This window comes from Vombatus ursinus, unplaced genomic scaffold (genome assembly GCF_900497805.2).
Source record: "Vombatus ursinus unplaced genomic scaffold, bare-nosed wombat genome assembly UNPS02000577.1, whole genome shotgun sequence".
NCBI classification, from domain to species: domain Eukaryota; kingdom Metazoa; phylum Chordata; class Mammalia; order Diprotodontia; family Vombatidae; genus Vombatus; species Vombatus ursinus.
Window position 1 is genome coordinate 19,250,664 of NW_020940355.1, and position 18,450 is coordinate 19,269,113.

Genomic DNA, 18,450 nt, shown 5'->3' on the forward strand with positions numbered 1-18,450 from the left:
ATCTCCCTTCCTCCTTTGCATGTATGAGGGCAAATTATGGGTGTAGAATTTGGTATATAAGATTGGATTTAGTTGATGTGTTGGTTAGTTTGCTGGACTACTTTTTTCCTTTTTGTGTTCTTGGTTCTTGCACATTTTAGAACATATAGGTTCTTTTCCTTTTCCCCTAATTATCTTTGGAAATACACCTAGAAGTGTTATTGTTGGGTCAAAGGTAGTTTAATAACTCTTTGGGCATAATTCCAGATTACTCTCTAAAATGGTTGGATCAGTTCACAAATCCACCAACAATGAATTAGTGTCCCAACTTTTCCACATTCCCTCCAACATTTGTCACTTTCCCCTTCTATCATTTTAGGTGCTCTGGATAGAGAAGGGGAGAGAAATTTATTGAAAAATATAAGTGCTCTAAAAATAAAATATATTAATGAAACTTTTTTTAAAAAGTTAGCAGCTGTAAATGCGAAGGTTTAGTCCTCAAAAGGGATCTGATAATTTTAAGGCAACGAGCACAATGGTTTCTAATCATAAAATAGCACAGTGATGAGTGCCTTTAAACTTTTTCTATTAGTAGTTCAGGTTCATCAGATTAATTTATGTTAAGTCTCTGTATTGTCACAGATACCTGGTTGCCTGTCTCCCATTAGGAGTATTCTTAAGCCTCTACATCTACCCTGGTCCATCTCATAATAAAGCCAGTCAGCACTGGCTTCCATAGCTCTCCAACCAGCCTGATAAAATGGGCAATCTCTTAAGAAGGTTAGAGTCCCATTCCAATCTCTCAAAGATACTTACCTTAGCAATAGTCATAGCCCTGATTTTCTCGATATCAATCATACAGTAATGCCAAGACACCAGACTCTTCATGTTGATATACAACTGATTCCACAGAGCCAAAATGGCTTCATAATATTGCTCAATCCTAGAATTAAAAAGAAAGAGATTTAAAGTTAAACTTTCAAATTTCATAGCAACAGAGAAAATGAAGGAATGACATATAATTGACCATATAGTAAGATCCAAATCAAAATAACAGTAGAAAGGGGGACTATAAGTAAACTTCTAAAAATCTGTATCTTATGCAAAATATGAGAATATTTAGCTCACTTTTTAAACTTGGCTATGGCCATTAAAATTCTCAAATTATCCAGGAGATGAGCCATCGCATGGATAATCCAAAAACACTTTGCTTTGAAATATACTGTATATCTGTATTCATATGTGTGTATTTTGGTCAACAGATTTTCCTAACTGGCAATGGGGAAAGATGGCCTTGAAATATCCTGAACAGCAGAGAGAAACCAACTGTAGATTAAAATTTTGCCAAGGATAGTCCATTAATTGAATGCTGCAAACATCTGTTGAACAGCTATTTTGTACCAGGAACTATACCAGCTACCATGGAAAACACAAATGATGACAGCAGTTGACATTCATATATCCCTTTTCAGGTTACATTGTGCTGTACATGCATTATCTTATTGGATCAAAGTGAATACTAAACACAAACTCTCATTCCTCTCCAGGCTACACTCTGGACCTTCTCTACCATAATCATTCCAGTCCTGGAATTCACACATTGGAAGGACTCTCCAGCCCTGAGGTCTTTTCCTCTGCTTTGATGGCTTCTCCCAGAACCACCATTTAAGGAGGGCAACCAGGACAGGCACGTGTTATTCCACTCCAGGCTATATTTCAGAACTTTGTCTACCATGTCCCCTCACTGAGTCCCTTCATTTTCCTCCCCTCCCTTTCCATCTTCTTTTTATATGTTGTCTTTCCCCATTAAAATATAAGTTTCTTGAAGGCAAAAACTATCTTTATTTCTGTTTGTACTTGTATTCTCAGCATTCAACATAGAGCCTGGCACATAGTAAGTATCTAATAAATATTTGTTGATTGATTGATAGGCTAACATTTCACTTGTATTTGCTGTTAAATGCAAAACTATTAATATTCTGGCAACATTCATAGGTAATTTCTTCAAGAATAGAGTTTTAAAATATAAAAATAAAAATAATGATTTTTTTAAAAGAAAGAAAAAAATTGAAAAAAGTAGAAGGAATAAATGACAAATGTGACTGACCCCTCTTTTCACTCACAGCTAGACTGAGAATTTTTCTTTAGTAGTGTAACACCTTTTTCAAATCTTCTTCCAAAACCCTGCTATAGCAGGTATTATAAAATTTCAACGTAAAACAGTCCTGAGGGTAAAGGTGGAGTTGTCTTTGTAAACTAATTTTTTTAAACTAAAGAATAGCATTATAAAAAATGTCTTTGAACTTTTGGGGAAATAGTCATTCTGTAGACACTCCCCAACTCCCAGCTAATAGTTGACCATTAATAAGTGAGACTCATTGAAAACTTACTTGTAAGAAAGGTCTACTGCCAATGGATTTGGAGGAGGGATAATAAGACTGACAGAAGGAACCAGCATGTCTACTCCTCCTGGGCCAGTCACATACCACTTGCTGCGTTCATTGTTGTCCTTCAAGATACATTCATCTCCCTTGTGCACTATTTTCTGTCACAAAAGCATAAAAGTATTTTTGCCTCTATTCACAGAATAATAAAAAACAGAGTTGTACTTGATCATAGAGGTCATTTAGACCAGTTGTGTGAAACTCAAGTAGAATCAGATCCCTGTGGGCCACAAATTAACATTATCCATGTTTTACTGTATTTTTATTTATTTTGTTAAATATTTCCAACTGCAATTTAATTTAGTTCAGGCTGTACTCAGGCATGTTTCAGGCATAATTTGACACTTCTGTGTAGTCCTTAAGTACACATGACTTTTATCCTACCTTGTCAAAGCCATGGGGAAGAGGGAGGAAGAGGGAGTTGAGAGATAAGGGGACAAAATGTTTGGATTATACTATATGTTCTGTAAGTATGTATGCAGGGGAGTGGGGATAAAGTGAGCCTCATTCATCAGTTAAAGACATCACAATCAACTCCCTTTGAAATTTAAAAAGCCAAAACTCAACATATATTCAGTTTCAGGTCAGAGCACTAGAAATGCCACCTTTTAACCAAATGTCAACACATAATGGGTCCCTATTTCCTTAAGCAGAAATGACAATTGGCTTTATTTTGATGTATATCAATCTCAACATTCCTTTCAGCTCCTCACCCTGGACACCACACTTATTAATCTCCAACTTAGCAGTCAGGACATTTTCATTTAATAGATTAGTATTAAATTTCATTATTTTATTAGATATCACATTTTACATGCAAAAAAACCACTAGAAGGTATTATCTAACTAATTGATTAAAACATGGAATTGCTCAATATTTGGTATGCTGAGTAGCCTATAGAAAAACAAATATATTTAATTATTGCATAAAATTTGTGCTAAATTCTCTTTTTATTCAGCTTAGTAGTCTACCTCCCCATTACTTCTCTTTTAAGGTAATATAGAAAAAAAAGATATATCTACACACACATTCAAGGCTAATGTTCCCTAAGAAGTTCAATAATTATGTACCTCAGCATGAAAAGTGAAACTACTGAGCTTATTTACTAAATGACTCTTCCAGTTCTAAAAGCAAAACCATCCATTATCAAGCTATTTGAAACTTCAGTTAAATGTTGGCCTCTTACATGTGAATAGCCTATAGGAAAGGGAACTTCTGAATCTTTCTCAATAATTGCCAGTCAGTACATACCTGGTCTTGTTTGTAGTCACACAAAGCCCTGAGGATAATGGGTTTATTGCTCCTATAGTCTGGGTTCCGAGGTTTCAGTTGGATAATCTTCTTGGACTTGTTTACCAAGTTTTGCACCTGGCGCTTATATTCAAGGATCTTCTCTCGTTCTTTCTGTAATTGTGTTTTTAAATCACATTTTTAAAAGCAATAGCTGAAGAATTCTCTGGCAAAATCTTCTAGATACTTTAAAATAAAGTTATCATAACTGGACAAAAATATTTACATTCATTATAAGGCCACAAAATTCATTTGGGGGGAGAATGAGAGCCTTTCAAGATAAACTATTATATAAGCTACTTACCTATGAATTAAAAGAGCAAAAAAGAACACCACAGTGTGGAAGGATTGCTGAAACTTATTAATATTCTTTTCTAAAGAATTTTTGAGGCTAAGAAATCACTGTTCTCTTTGTTTTCATTTTGGCATGAAAGTTGCAAAAGATCCAAACATATTGAACCACATGACTTGATAAAAATTGAACATGCAGAGAAATTCACATAATTTGATCTATGAAAGATCAAGAATCCATGTATAATTAGAGATCTTATTTTATTTGTCTTGGGCTCTTGTACACATTACTAATAAACCAGTAATCATGAGTGGTAGGCTAAATGAATAGAAATCCTACTGCATTGAATTTTTTTCCATGGCCAAAGATTTTATATTGATGATACCTCAAGTTCTTTGATTTGTTCCAGTAAGCGTTGCAGTGACATGTTCTTATCACAGGTATACTTCTTCCTGATGGAATCTTGTAGGCCCTTCAGGTAGGCTTCAGTTGACTGAGCCTCTTCAAAAAACTACCAAGGAGAATGATGATCATAGTTAAATACTTTTTAAAGAGCATGTCAATGAAAAGATACTTTCCAATAAATAGGGTATAATTAAAGCTAATGTACACATTTCATAGCATGAGAAAAGTAATTTTTTTTTTGTTGTTCAGTCCTTTTTGGTAGTGTCCAACTCTTCATGATCCCATTTGGGGTTTTCTTGGCAAAGATACTGGAGTGGTTTACCATTTCCTTCTCCAGCTCATTTTATAGATGAGGAAACTGAGGCAAACAGAGTCAAGTGACTTGCCCATGTTCACACTGCTGGTTAGTGTCTTAGGCCAGATTTGAACTCAGAAAGATGAGTCTTCCTGACTCCAAGTTTTGCACTCTAACCACTGCATCACCTAAGTGCCCCAGAGCAATTAATAGGCAGCTAAATAAAAATATTAGCAAAGGTGGGAATTTTTTCATATCTCGATTGCCTACTCCTAATGTGGTAGGATACCCTCCTTGCCTGAGAATCATTTGGTGACCTGGAAACACATACTCTTCAAAATCAAGAACAATACATGTGTTTATGCATTGTGGACTTTTTTGCTTTTGCTCTTTAAAAACAGATTCAAGATATGACTTCCTAAAATAAGTAAATTGCTACTGCAGAAGTAAAACCTTACCTGAAAGTAGGCGGCATTTTCCTTGAGATGAACATCAATGCATTTGGTAATCTGAAGGATCCAACTCCACTGTGTCTGCAGAGTATCCATGTATGCCTGCAGAGAAAACAGGAGTTGTTTGAAATGGCATTAAGCAGGCTAAAGCTATTTCTCCTTAATGGTGGACAAAGGAACAAACTAGCACTTTTTTGGTTTGACTAGAAACTTGGGTAGTTGTTCATGATTTTAGTTCCAGGTTAAATGAGCTTCTCCTAAAACCTAAACAAGAACTGTCCAATAGTCCAACTGGCTCCAAGTTGAAGTTAATTTTTTAAAACCAAGCTTAATAAAGAAGCATAATATACTGGCATAAAACTAGAATTTAGACTATGCTGAATGGAGCTGAATGATAGTGCCAAGAGAGCTCCACATATCCACCTTTCCCCTTTGTGGAGCTTGTCAATTAGTCCCAGACACTACAATATACATGTCACATAAGAAGTCTACCTCGATTTTGTCTGAAGCAGGATGCTGGTTGAGAACAAGCTGGTCACTTTCTTGCTTAAGCTTGTTGAGTTCTTTTTCCTTGAGTTCCAACTGGCTCATGCGTATCTGGGAAGAAAAAAAAACCAACAAGAACAAACAAGCCCTTTAAAACACGTCATCCATCAGCATTCCATTTCTCTTGCTGTTTTTTTAAATCAAGGTAGAGACAAACTGCATTTTCTTAGCAACTTAACAAATCCTGAGTTATCAATGAACTCTGAATAAGCTCTTTCTAAATTTTAATAATACTAATAGCATTTAATCCACCTCTAGAAAAAGAACTGGTTGAGTCTGAATACAGATGGAAACATACTTTTTAAACTTTCTTTATCATTCTTGGTTTTTTGGTCTGCATTTTCTTTTGCAACATGGTTCATACAGAAATGGTTTGTGTGACCGCACATGTATAATCTACATGAAACTGCTTGCCTTCTCAAAAAGGGGAAAGGAGAGAGAATTTTAACTCAAAATTCCTTTTAAAGAAATGCTAAAAATTTTTGTTTACATATAACTGAGGGAAAAAAATGTAAAAAAAATCTAGATATCATAAGAGTAAATGGATCTTTCTTTTAAAAAAATAGCATTTATATAGAACTTATTATATGCCAAGCAATGTGCTAAGTTCTTTTTTCAAATATTTCATTTGATCCTCACAACCACCTTGGAAGGTAAGTACTATTATTATCCCCATTTTACAGATGAAGAAACTATGGCAAACAGAAGTTAAATAAGTTACTCAAGGTTACATAGCTACTAAGTATCTGACTCTAGATTTGAACTCACGTCTTCTTGACTCCAAGCTCTATCCCCCAAACCACCTAGCTGGCTCTTAAACTGACCTTAAACTGACCACCACGATGTTGACCACTACCTTTTTTACATAAGTCACCAAAAAGTCATGTCAAGCTAGTAGCTTTTCGGTAACCATTAGACAGGAATATAAACAGCTTAACCAGAGAGGAAAGGCATCTAGTGTCTATTATTATCTATTATCATACCCTTCCATTCAGCAGTTTCTATGCTGAAACGCTGAGAAAATTTAGTTGGGGGTGGGGAGGAGAGACACGGAGGAAGGCAGTGCACTTACCGAGAAAGCCTCCTGCTTCTGGGCAATATTTGTGTTTTTATCACTCCAGTCATAGAGCAGCTCCTCTTCCTCACAGTCATTGATCCACATGATCTCACGGGAAGTGGCCTGGATGATGCTTTGGAGCTGGCGAAGGTGATCCATTCTCTCAAAGGATGCTTTCTGCAAGATTTCAGAACACATCAATTCAGTGAGCAAAGGCAGAATTATAGAAGCCTTTCAGTTGATGCCCCTCTTTGGGTCAAAACCTCATTTAAAAATAACTGTGGCCTCGCTCGCTAATTTAAAAAATTAAGCTAAAGTCTACTAGGCAGTGTCATACCAGGGATAGGGACTAAATGTGTGATTTCAGTGGCATGGGGAGCTCAGAAGAAGAAATTTCCTCTACCAATTCAGATTGGCACCTTTTCTGCAACTTATTGTCTCTTTTTTTTTTTGGCTTTTTGGTGAGGCAGTTAGGGTTAAGTGACTTGCCCAGGGTCACACAGCTAGTAAGTGTCAAGTAACTAAGGCTGGATTTGAATTCAGGTCCTCCTGACTCTAAGGCCAGAGCTCTATCCACTGCACCATCTAGCTGCCCCTCTACAACTTACAGTCTTAAGAGAGTTGCCTTGAGCACTAAGACCTGCCCAGGGTCACACAGCCATTTGTGTCCATGGCAGGATTTGAATCCAGGCAGTCCTGGCTACAAGACCAGCTCTTTACCCATTATGCTATAATGCTTCCCAGCGTCTTACTACTATTCAACTAAGGAATAATGCTGTACTCTTAAAAGCTACAAAACACTTCTGTTCAGTAGTACCTTTCTTAACAGTAGCTGGATTCAGCTACTGGTGAAATTCAGCTATTCCGTGAAATACTGTGTTTTAAACAACAAAAAAGAGGAACAGGCTTTGGAATATGGCCTGCTATGGCCATAAAATGGCCTACAGTCATCTCTTCCATCCTTTCTCATTGCTAAAGAGGATATGCTGGTGCCACAAAAACCACAATGCTTGCCAGGTATGAAAAAAGGTGAAGACTGTTGCCAATGAGGAAGTAATCATGAAAGCACCATTAATAAGTAGCTGACTTTATGGTGTTCTTCAAAGTTTACAAAATACTTTGTCTCACTTACTAGCTGTGTGACTCTGGGCAAGTCACTTAACCCTGATTGCCTCACCCCCCAAAAAAAACAAAAACAAAAACAAAAAACACTTTGTCTGCATTATCTCATATGATCTTCATAGCTCTAAATTTTAAGAACAATAGCTAGCATTTTATAGTAGCTACTCCATGCCAAGCACTGTTTACAAATATTATCTCAATGACTCTCACAACAACCCTGAGAGGTGCTTTAAGTGACTTGTCCAAGGATAGATAGATCATAAGTATCTGCAGCTGGATTTTATTTCAGGTCCATTTTATGGATGAGGAAACTGAGGCATAGAGAGGTTAAATGACTTGTCTATTGGTCACATAGCAAGTAAGGGTTGAAGGCTAGACTTAGACCCAGGTTATTATGACCCCAAGGCAAGTATGCTATCCATTACACCATGCTGAATAGTAGGTATTATTACCTTATACAAAGACTATGAGAATCAAATGTAATTACTCCCTTCACCGTTATGGAACATGTTGCTATCATGTGATGGTAAAATAAACTACATGGAAAATACAAAGTGTTTAGCTATTTTTTCCTTTCTATACAAAAGGACTAGGAATGCAACGCAAAGGTTGAAAAATTTAATTAATTTTATTTCATCTACCAGGGTTTAGCAACTGTTTTAATAATCTCTATTGCCACAATCCACTTATCAAGTACCTAGTTACAAAGAGAACTGTGTGTGAGCAATTTCCTCAATTGTAATTTCTGAAGTGGATTCTTCAACAAATACCAAATGATAATTTAATAGAACTTTAAAACATTTATGGTGTTTCCAATAGCAATACCCTTTACTGAACATAAACGTGATTGACATGGTCTCGAGAAATACATGTGCTTACCACAAGGTTTTCATATTCTTCCTCTAGTTGATATATTGCAGATTTCTCACGCTTGAAGAAAAGAAAAAAAGTTACTATTCAATGTTCCCTATGAATTCAACCTAGTCCTGGCATTGTTCCTGATCTCCTCTTTCTCAGGTCTGGCTTCAGATCATTTCTATCCAACATAACGATTGTTCTATGTGTGAAAGAATCTTTCAACCACAGTTAAATTAGTTGTACCCAGATAATTTGCCTGAAATTACTTTCATGATCCTGGATGCAATAAGGCACTTAACAGATTAATTTTTTCCAAGGTGGAAAATATGAATAGGATTGTTTCTCATCACCTCCTATCTTAGGAAAGTAAGGGAAGAAGATGGACATATATCCGTAGAGTAAAATAATAGGCAGGAACGTTAGAATTTTTTTTAAAAAATGTAAAAAGCTGAACCTTTCGTATCACTTACCCAAGAAAAGGTAGTGATTTAAATGGTCAAATGGAACCACATAAATATATTTGTTTTAATTCACTTTTATCCAATTAGTCTCTCCTAATTTTCAGTGAATAATGGAAAGGAGTTGGGAAAAGAGATTGTTCAGTATAAATACTATAGTCACCACTAAGTAAATAATTTACCAAAGATGCAGAAGTAATGCATTATGTTCACTGTATGTACTTCATTTCCAAAGGTGCTTCCCTGCTCATAAAACTTTTTGCCCAAATACAACAGAGGCAACCTGTTTATGACATTTTTTTTAAAATTCCAGTTTAAGTGCTATTTGAGCTACGTGGTAGTACATAATTCCACTTCCCCATGTGTGAAACAAGATTTTACACATATAGCACCAGGTCAGAAGTGGTAATAATCATAAGCTAACATTATTTACAAGACTTCTTAGAGATAAGAGAAATTACCCACCCACCCAATAAACATGTTTTAAAAAGAGAACATGTAAAAGGTAGTACCAGATCGGCCTTAATTTTATCCAGCTGCCACCGATAGTCGCCAATGGCATTGTGAATGACTCTGTGGCTATTGATATGTTGCTCTACAGATGCTGAATCGACACCCCACTGCACTAAATCCATCTCCACCTATGAAAGAAAAAAAAGAATATATCCCTTCATCTCGAGCTCCTCAAATGAAAGGCGCATCTTCCCTACTACAAGAAGTCTCAAAATACAAGGAGGGGTGGGTTACAGTAACAGGGAAAACTTTAAATAAAATAAGATACATTTTTTCATCCTTCGAGACAAGATACTTCAGAATATAAAATAATTTCTAAAACTAATATATTCAAATATCCCAGAATTCCCAAGGATTTTTCCACAGCTATTGTGGGGCTCTGTAGGACTCCCTAAGGCAAACATGGTATCAACTTCTAGGGACTGCCCAGGGAGATCATTCATGAAATTGTTTCCAAGGAAGAAAACTTAGGTTTTGTTGTTGTTGTTGTTTTTTAATTAATCTACTCTTTTAGACTACCACTGGTTCAGGTATTATAGATATATATATATATTACAGTTATTACCAGGAAGCACAATACGAAATTTTCCATTATAGCATGGAATTTAAGGTGCTGTCTAGTAATTAATTTATGTACCTGTGCTATATAAATCAGCACCAGGCCAAAAGATAAACCACATCATAGATACAGGATTTTAGCTGATTTATTCTAATTCCTTCCCCTACCATATTTATAAATGTGTGTGTTGTTCAGTCATTTTTCAGTCATGTCTGACTTTTCATGACCCATTTGGAGTTATCTTAGTAAAGATACTAGAGTGGTTTGCCATTTCCTTCTCCATTTCCTTGCTCATTTTACAGATGAGGAAACAGAGGCAAACAGGGTTAAATGACTTGCCTATAGTCACACAGGTATTAAGTGTCTGAAGCCAAATTTGAACTCAGGAAGATGAGTCTTCCTGATTCCAGGCCCTAACACTCTATCCATTGTCCTACCTAGCTGCTTGTGTATATAATATATGTTATGAAATATAAAAGTAGGAGTAAAGTAAAATAATGAAAATTAAAATACACTTAGACACATTCCCTAGACCTGCAATGTCCATAAAATATGAGTTTTTAGCCCTCATTAGCATTTTGTTATTTTAAATATCCATTGCTTTCACAACTCTCATCAACCAAATGCCATAATGGAGGTGTGAGGGATATAACGATATAAAATAACACATATAATTAAATATAATGTTATATACGTGCACAAATATTATGTGCACATAGGATACATAAACATATACAAAATATATGCATGAATATGTGTGTGCTTGCATTCATTGTTTGCAAATTGTCAAGTCACCATTACTCATTTCCTATGCAAACCTTTTCAGCTGAGGGATGTTTTCAGGATTTAGTAAAAACAACTGCCATACCCACTGTGCTAAGCCACACCTGTGCTCCAATAGTCCTGGCAAGCTTTCAAAAAGTGGAGCCATTTCAGAGTCTTACATCTAAACATTACAAAGAACTTTGACCCTTTTTCAATTAGCTAGAACAAGACTTCAAAAGAGTCTAGCTGTGTAATATACCAAAATGGTCATGCAGTGGCACCATTCCAAGCTTGATCTTCTCAATGATTGCCATCCTTGGGGAATTTAACCCAGCCGCATGGAATCTGAGTCTTCTATCAGTGGAATACCAAATAAGGAAAGACAAAATAAAAAGGTGACAAAGCCAAGTAAGATCTCCCAGGGACTGTGTTGTTAGAGAAAGAGATCTTTTAAACTGGTCGCATTAACAGTCTCTAGGGACTGAAATGCAGAATACAGAGCTGTGTGATTGGGAAGGGATAGGCAAGGAAGTACAGGGTAAGAGAGAATGCTGGGGTAAACTACCAAGTAAATAATAAGATAACTTTCCCTTGGAGGTGGAAACAGTCTGAATAGTTATTCAGAGACTGATAGGCTTATTAGGTGTCTACTGATAACCCTTGTGACATTAGCCACTTTAAGAGATGAAACAATGTTCATCTGCTAATCCAAGTTTCTCCTGATTGTAAAATGGTGGACTTTTGCTACAAGGGTATTAAAGGTCAAATCAGATAGCTTGCATAAGAGCTACTACGACTAAAAGCTAAAAAACTGGGCCAAGCAAGCATGATTACAGAAAATCAAATTTCCATAAGTTTCAAGCTCACTTTCTCAGTTCTATTCATGATACTGCCCATTATGGGTTAAGAAAAAATATAATAACTAACCTACTTTACAGGGACTGTGGCCTAAAACTATAATCAAAACATTAAAATTGCTGTTATAGTCTGTAGATGACTTAATGCACTAGTCAAATTTCAAGCCCAGGGTCATAGCCATCCATCTCCAGGAAGGCCTTCTTTATCACTATATATATATATATATGTGTGTGTGTGTGTGTGTGTGTGTGTGTATATATATATATATATATATATATATATGAATATATATATTATATATGAATATATTTATGACACTGATTAGTAACAAAACTCTTTTCTACATGTAGATGAACTATATTTGTAAATGCTCAATCTCCTCCCTCCAACCACTGGTTCTCAATTATACGCTTATTTCTGAGAATTACAGTTTATCAACAGTAGATTTCCAAGAAAAAAATCTCTCACACCTCCATTATGGCATTTGGTTGATGACAATTGTGAAAGCAATGGATATTTAAAATAACAAAATGCTAATGAGAGTTTAAAAACTCTTATTTTATAGACATTGCAGGTCTAGGGAATGTGTCTAAGTGTATTTTAATTTTCATTATTTTACTTTACTCCTACTCTAGTGACTTAATGGCTGCATGAAAAGACAATGTCATATCATAAATAGAAGGTAACCAACCAACAAGCCCAAACTGAAATATCTGGTTTTAATGCAGGCTGAGCTCATCCAATTTGTTAATATTCTAAACAATCCTCTGTAACTGTTTAAAAAGCAAACCCAAACTTATCACAGAAATGAAGTAAGGCAAACTCTTAAAAAAACAAATGCCTCAGGATATCAGTGGGCATACTCCTATAACTTTTTTTTTCCATCCGACAAGTTGTGATAGCTAAGTATGCATTAAGTATTATAATAAAATACTGACAGGGATTCCTTAAGCAATTCACAGAAATCCATGTTCTCATATTATGTTAATGTACCAATTCTCTAGGCACATAGATATCATATACATAATACAATAATGTGGGCTGATGCTAGATCAATTTAAGTAGCTAAGTTTTAAAAATAATTCCCTACCTTTATTCTTTTGAACTATAAAATATGCACTTAATGGAGGGTTTAACATTACAGAGCAAAAGTGATCATTAACTACTATAGATGGCGTCAAGCTAATGGTAAATAAAAATAAATGTAAAGCAGGTCTTAGAGAGAAGGCCAGAGCAGATTTTTAAGTTTACTCTCCTCCTACATCAACAGTCAAACAAGTTCATTTCTATAGGACTATACAAGACTGAGACTTTGTATGCACAAAAACCTCCTCGAATTGAGTCTGACATCTCTGACCTATGTAAAAAAAAGACAGATCTGGATTAATATATTCTTATTAATGGAAATGAATTAAACTAAATTATAAATGGCATATAAAAAAACACCTAAAAGCTCTGCTTCAGTATGCAATCTTGACTTTGCTTAATGATCTCACAATTCATTATAATATATGCATACACAATGTGGTCTCAGACCCTATTCAATCTCCTTTACCAAAGGAATACTATTGAAGGTCCCTGCTTTGTGGTTTATAAGGACCAGATTAATAAGTTCTCCCAGAAAAAGGCTTACCCTTTGCTGTCTCATCCATCCCAAACAATCACTGGTGAGGCGCTTAGTAAATTCGTCCCATCCGGAGCCACTCTGACAAGTGTATCCTCCACCACCCCTGGAACTGGCCTTTCTTACTCGGGGAGCACTGATAGCTTTATAAAGAGCACGCATTTGCTCCTGAAGCTGGAGTAATCTGAAAGGAAAAAAAAATTATGGAAAGTCAGGAAGGTGTCCTACAGCCTCCTTTGACTCTGAAAAGTCTGAAAGCACAAGCTAACAATGCTTGAATTTGCTTCACATCATAAATACCTGAACTAAATCTTGACCAAAACAAAGGAAAACTAACCCTCAAGATAATAAAGTATGAAGCAACATCATGGAAAACGTAATTGTCATTGGGTAAGCTAGTAAAACCTTTCTCTCTTTTAATCTCAGGACTCATTCTTTGGTTACTTGTTCTTATGAAACATAAAGTCAGTCTATAAATCACCAAAATGACTTTTTTTCTAATAGAAGAAGCTCATTTTGTAAACTTCACTTTCAAGAAGTTAAAAGCAAAGAACGAGAAACAAAGTGTATGCCTATAAACTGGGGAATTGCTAAACAAACTGTGTTAAGTGAATGTAATGGAACATAATTGTGCTATAAGAAATGATAAATGAGGAATACAAAGAAACATAGGAAGAATTATATGAACTAATGTAAAATGAAAAAGTAGAACTAGGAAAATGACATACACGATGGCAACAGTGTAAATGGAGGGAGGAAAAATGAAACTGAATGCCATTTAACAAATGATCAAGCTTGACCACAAAGAAGAGACCAAAAAAATGCATTTCCCTCCCTTCATTGGAGAGTAGAGAGACTACGAGGATGAAATAGACGTTATCAGGCTCTGGTGGTGCAATGAGTTTTTCAGATGTGATTTTTTTTTTTCTTTTCTCTCTTTTTAAAAGTTCTTTCCTACCAGGGATGGCTTTCTCTCTTTTTTTTCTTTGTCTAGATAGCAGAAGGGAGAGGGATATTTTTGGAAATAAAGGTGGTGGAAAAACAAATACACCAATAAAGATTTTTTAAAATGTAAATAAGTCAAGTACAGAGTCAACAGCACCCACTATATTCTGAACAAATGTTTATATGCTCTCTTATTTAAAAATTAAACAAAAAAAAAGTGAGCCGTTGTTACCTTTCAAATCTAAAAACCTGATTTTACCATTGGCACCTGAAACAAGATCAAGTGTTTCCCCCTTTCAGAGAAGTCATTTTAATTTCACTTTAGAGTAGTTTCACAACTCCACCCCAAAACAGATCCATTCTATGTCTAGCTTAGAGGCATTTCAGATGACGTATGTTAAAGACATCCAAATCAGACAAATATAACAAAAATACTTCTTTCAGCCATAATAGCTGTGTGCTGGGGGTTTTAGCTTCCTTACAGGAAACATTCCTTTTAACTGAAAACATGTGTCATGGGAAGATTAACAATATAATTGAACTTGCTAGAATTTTTTGCTTTTTTTTTTTAAATGAAAGAGTCTAAGCCTTCTTCTGAAAGCTCAACATTTGCAATACCTTTTCTGATAGGCATCACAGGGTTGGCCCATTTGCCGCATCTCTCTGATTAGGCTGTCAGTGATATCCATTTGCTCATTGGCCTGAGCAAAACATTCATCCAGTTCTCTACTCCGACCCAGCTGTATACCATCTCCATACTTCAGCTCCTGAGAGAAAGAATCCATGTAATTGATAGAAAACTTTCCAAAAGAAACTTCATACATGCCAATTTAAGCAGTTAGCATTACTTAATTTGTTCTTTTACAGGTATTGGCAAATGCCATACATTTTCCCCAGCTAACTGCCCCAAATTCTTAAAAGAAAATAATCTTAGAAATCTGACAGGTGGGAGGAGGAAGAGGAACAAACCCAATTTTACACCATGAAAATTTATGAGTCAGCTACTTCTAGATAGTTGCTTGAAGTTTCACTAGCTTTTCAAAAGCTACTTATAACTTGAGTATTTTCTGCATGTCAATGAGCTAAAGATTCATCTGTCATTCATTAGTACCTCCCACTGAACAAGATGGGGCAGCTAAGTGGAAAAGTGGATAGAGTGCCAGGTCTGAGGTCAAGAAGACTGATCTTCCTGACGTCAAATCTGGCCTCAGATACTGTGTGACCCTGAGCAAGTCACTTAACTCTGTTTGCCTCAGTTTCCTCCTCTGTAAAATAAGTTGAAAAAGAAAATGGCAAACTAGTCCAGTGCCTTTGCCAAGAAAACCCAAAAAGGGGTCACAAAGAGTCAGACATGATTGAAAATGACTGAATAAAAAAATGACAACACTGAACAACAAATACAATGGAGGGAGGAAGACAACACGAAGGCCTCTTTGTGACTACGGATGCTGACTTCAACACAAGATTTATTCCTTTATTTTTCTTTACTGATCCTAGAACTCAACTAGTCCAATTTTGGCATTCAAAGGGGAAGAAAAATTAAGCTTAAAGAGGTGAATTACTTGTTCAAGGTCATGCAGATAGTTAGTGGTTGGTCTCATCAGCACTTGAATCCACAGCCACGGACCCCAAATCCTAAGTTCTTACTATTGCATCAATAATAGGCATTATTGACAGACTCTTTAGCAGACAAAATCATCCCACTTCACTTTTTATTTTTCAAATGCCAATAAATCACGTTTATTGACCTCCACTCCAATGGGGTGGCTTCCCTATTTATGTAATACAAAACCAATACACAAATCAAATGGGGATAATTAAACAGTTTAGTACATTTCTATTTTGATATCTCTAACCATTCATCCTACCGAATGACTTTTCCCCCTCTCCATCAAGAAGTCATGCTGCATTTTATCATACCCACAAGCTTTCCTAAGAAAAAGAAGTATGCAATGTTGTCACCTATACCAGCCATTTTACTTCTTAAACTGAAAGCCAGCTCTGTCCTTAGTCAAAAGGGCAGTTATGCCATTTCAGTGCCATGAATGATCTTATTTTGGAATTATTCTCTGCCTTGTTTTAATTCATATGTTTTGGACACATACCAATGATAGATTTGGGGTGGGGGAGAAGGCAAATGAAATTCTTTTTTTTTTTTCAAATTAAATTCTTGAAGTCCATAAATAGAAAAGAGAACACCCACAAAGGATATGTGATTGATTTCCACTGAAGACTAAGTAAATATCACTGGTGGCACCTAAGGAGACCTCAGTTTGCTTGTATACTCTTCTTTTTTACTATTAAGGAAAGATAAGCTTATATGCATACATAGCTGGATACATGGAAATAGCACAATTCAGACTCCGAAATCTTCTCTTTTTTGCTTTTTTGAATTAAGCCTTACTTTTGCATCTTTATTCCAAACTTAAACTTTAAATATATTAGTAACTACAGCTGTTCATGATTCCTCCAGTAAGATTGGGGGGAAAAGCATGAAAGACATGATGGCAGATACATTTTTAGTACCACACACAGTAATACAGCAGTAATAGTCATGGTGGTTGTAAAGAATTTCTAAAACTATGTTGTATCATTATTAAACCATACCAAGGACATTTCCTCCTTCTAAAGTATAACATTCATGAGGTGAATTTTTATGTCATAGTATTACATTTCATACTGTCAAAGCAGAGGCATTAATCAAAGGACAAATCAAAACCCACAATGGAATTGATTTGCTTGCACTTCAAACAGAACCCAAATACTTTTATGAGCAAAACTGAAGCTGAAATAGTAAAAATAAAATGTTTTGTGAATTACTCAAATACTTAATGAACCAGATTGATGTCTAAAAATGTATTTTTTAGGATTTAACATAAGCCAGAAGAAGTAAAGAATTCTCAATTGAAAATTCCTGAATTCAGAGACATTGCCTGATCCTGAATAACAGGTTAAATATGAAAAAAATCATTAGGATATTAGCCACAATGTCCTAAAAAAAGGTCAAGATATTTGGGGATTTGTTAGTTAAACATATAATTCTGTATGAACAGTTTTTATTGATATAAAAAAAAATCTCACACTGTTTTGCTCAACACCTTGCCCACGAGAATGGCTTTGTTAACCAGCTCATCGTTGCTTCCTTCTTATATTGGAATTTTATGTGGTGAATGAATGTCCTCTCTTTCTTCTGATTTCCAGCAACCTATGTCCACTGAGGTTAATATATTGATGTGAAATAATGTAAGAATGAAGGTTTTTTCAAGTAAATAAATAAATGAAACCAATAAATCAGAATACCAAAATATTCTCTAAACTAAATGAATATCTCATTTCTAGTCCTTTCCAGCTATAAAATTCTGTGAACTGAGACTGGTCTAATATTTGTTAGGCAATATATCAGGCTTAATCCATATTTAGTTTAAGGAGTTAACATGAACACTTAAGAAGATACAAATTCCACTCCAGTCTATTCCATAAAAGGGCAGTTCCCTTTATGAGGTCCTCTGCAAGAAGTCTGTTGATATAGGGAACTCTGACAAAGGTAGTATCTAAAGAGCCAGAGTAAGGGAAGTTCCTTTGCTGGCTTGGGTAAAGATAAATGAAGAGAACTCACAGGTTGAACGATGAGCTCAGCCCGCATCAAGCAGTCAGCACAGTTCTGCAGAAGCTCCTGGATTGTGTTCTGGTTCTGGTGCCTGGACATTGTGCCGCCAGTTTGACTTATGAAGCAATAAAAAAGGGAGAAAGGAATGACAGCATTAAAGAAAAATTGCAACAAAATCATTATAAATTATGTAACACATATTCCCATATAATGTAGCACTTCTTGAGATTAGATATCACTTTCCCCTGTGGTGAATCATAATGTTGAATCCACATCATAAATCCCACTACAGGAAGAGATTAGGCTATGATAAATCAGCATGACTACTTTAGAGACAAGGTGAACTAAAGAAAAATCTGGCTGATGAGTGAGAAAGTGCT

The 18,450-nt window shown here is 35.6% G+C and overlaps 1 protein-coding gene across 3 annotated transcripts in view; it reads right to left on the minus strand.

Annotated features, from left to right (window-relative positions):
- Positions 1-18,450, minus strand: part of DSP (desmoplakin) — a 55,571-nt gene that overhangs the window by 17,604 nt on the left and 19,517 nt on the right. For all 3 annotated transcript variants that reach the window (XM_027837632.1, XM_027837563.1, XM_027837698.1), the window contains 12 exons: positions 18,080-18,185; positions 15,082-15,230; positions 13,528-13,702; positions 9,712-9,840; positions 8,763-8,813; positions 6,777-6,938; positions 5,651-5,755; positions 5,165-5,260; positions 4,392-4,517; positions 3,676-3,828; positions 2,370-2,524; positions 796-922 (listed from right to left, as the gene is read on the minus strand). In XM_027837632.1, the coding sequence (XP_027693433.1) occupies positions 796-922; positions 2,370-2,524; positions 3,676-3,828; positions 4,392-4,517; positions 5,165-5,260; positions 5,651-5,755; positions 6,777-6,938; positions 8,763-8,813; positions 9,712-9,840; positions 13,528-13,702; positions 15,082-15,230; positions 18,080-18,169 (1,518 nt within the window). In that variant the 5' untranslated portion in view covers positions 18,170-18,185. The remainder of the gene's footprint in view (positions 1-795; positions 923-2,369; positions 2,525-3,675; positions 3,829-4,391; positions 4,518-5,164; positions 5,261-5,650; positions 5,756-6,776; positions 6,939-8,762; positions 8,814-9,711; positions 9,841-13,527; positions 13,703-15,081; positions 15,231-18,079; positions 18,186-18,450) is intronic.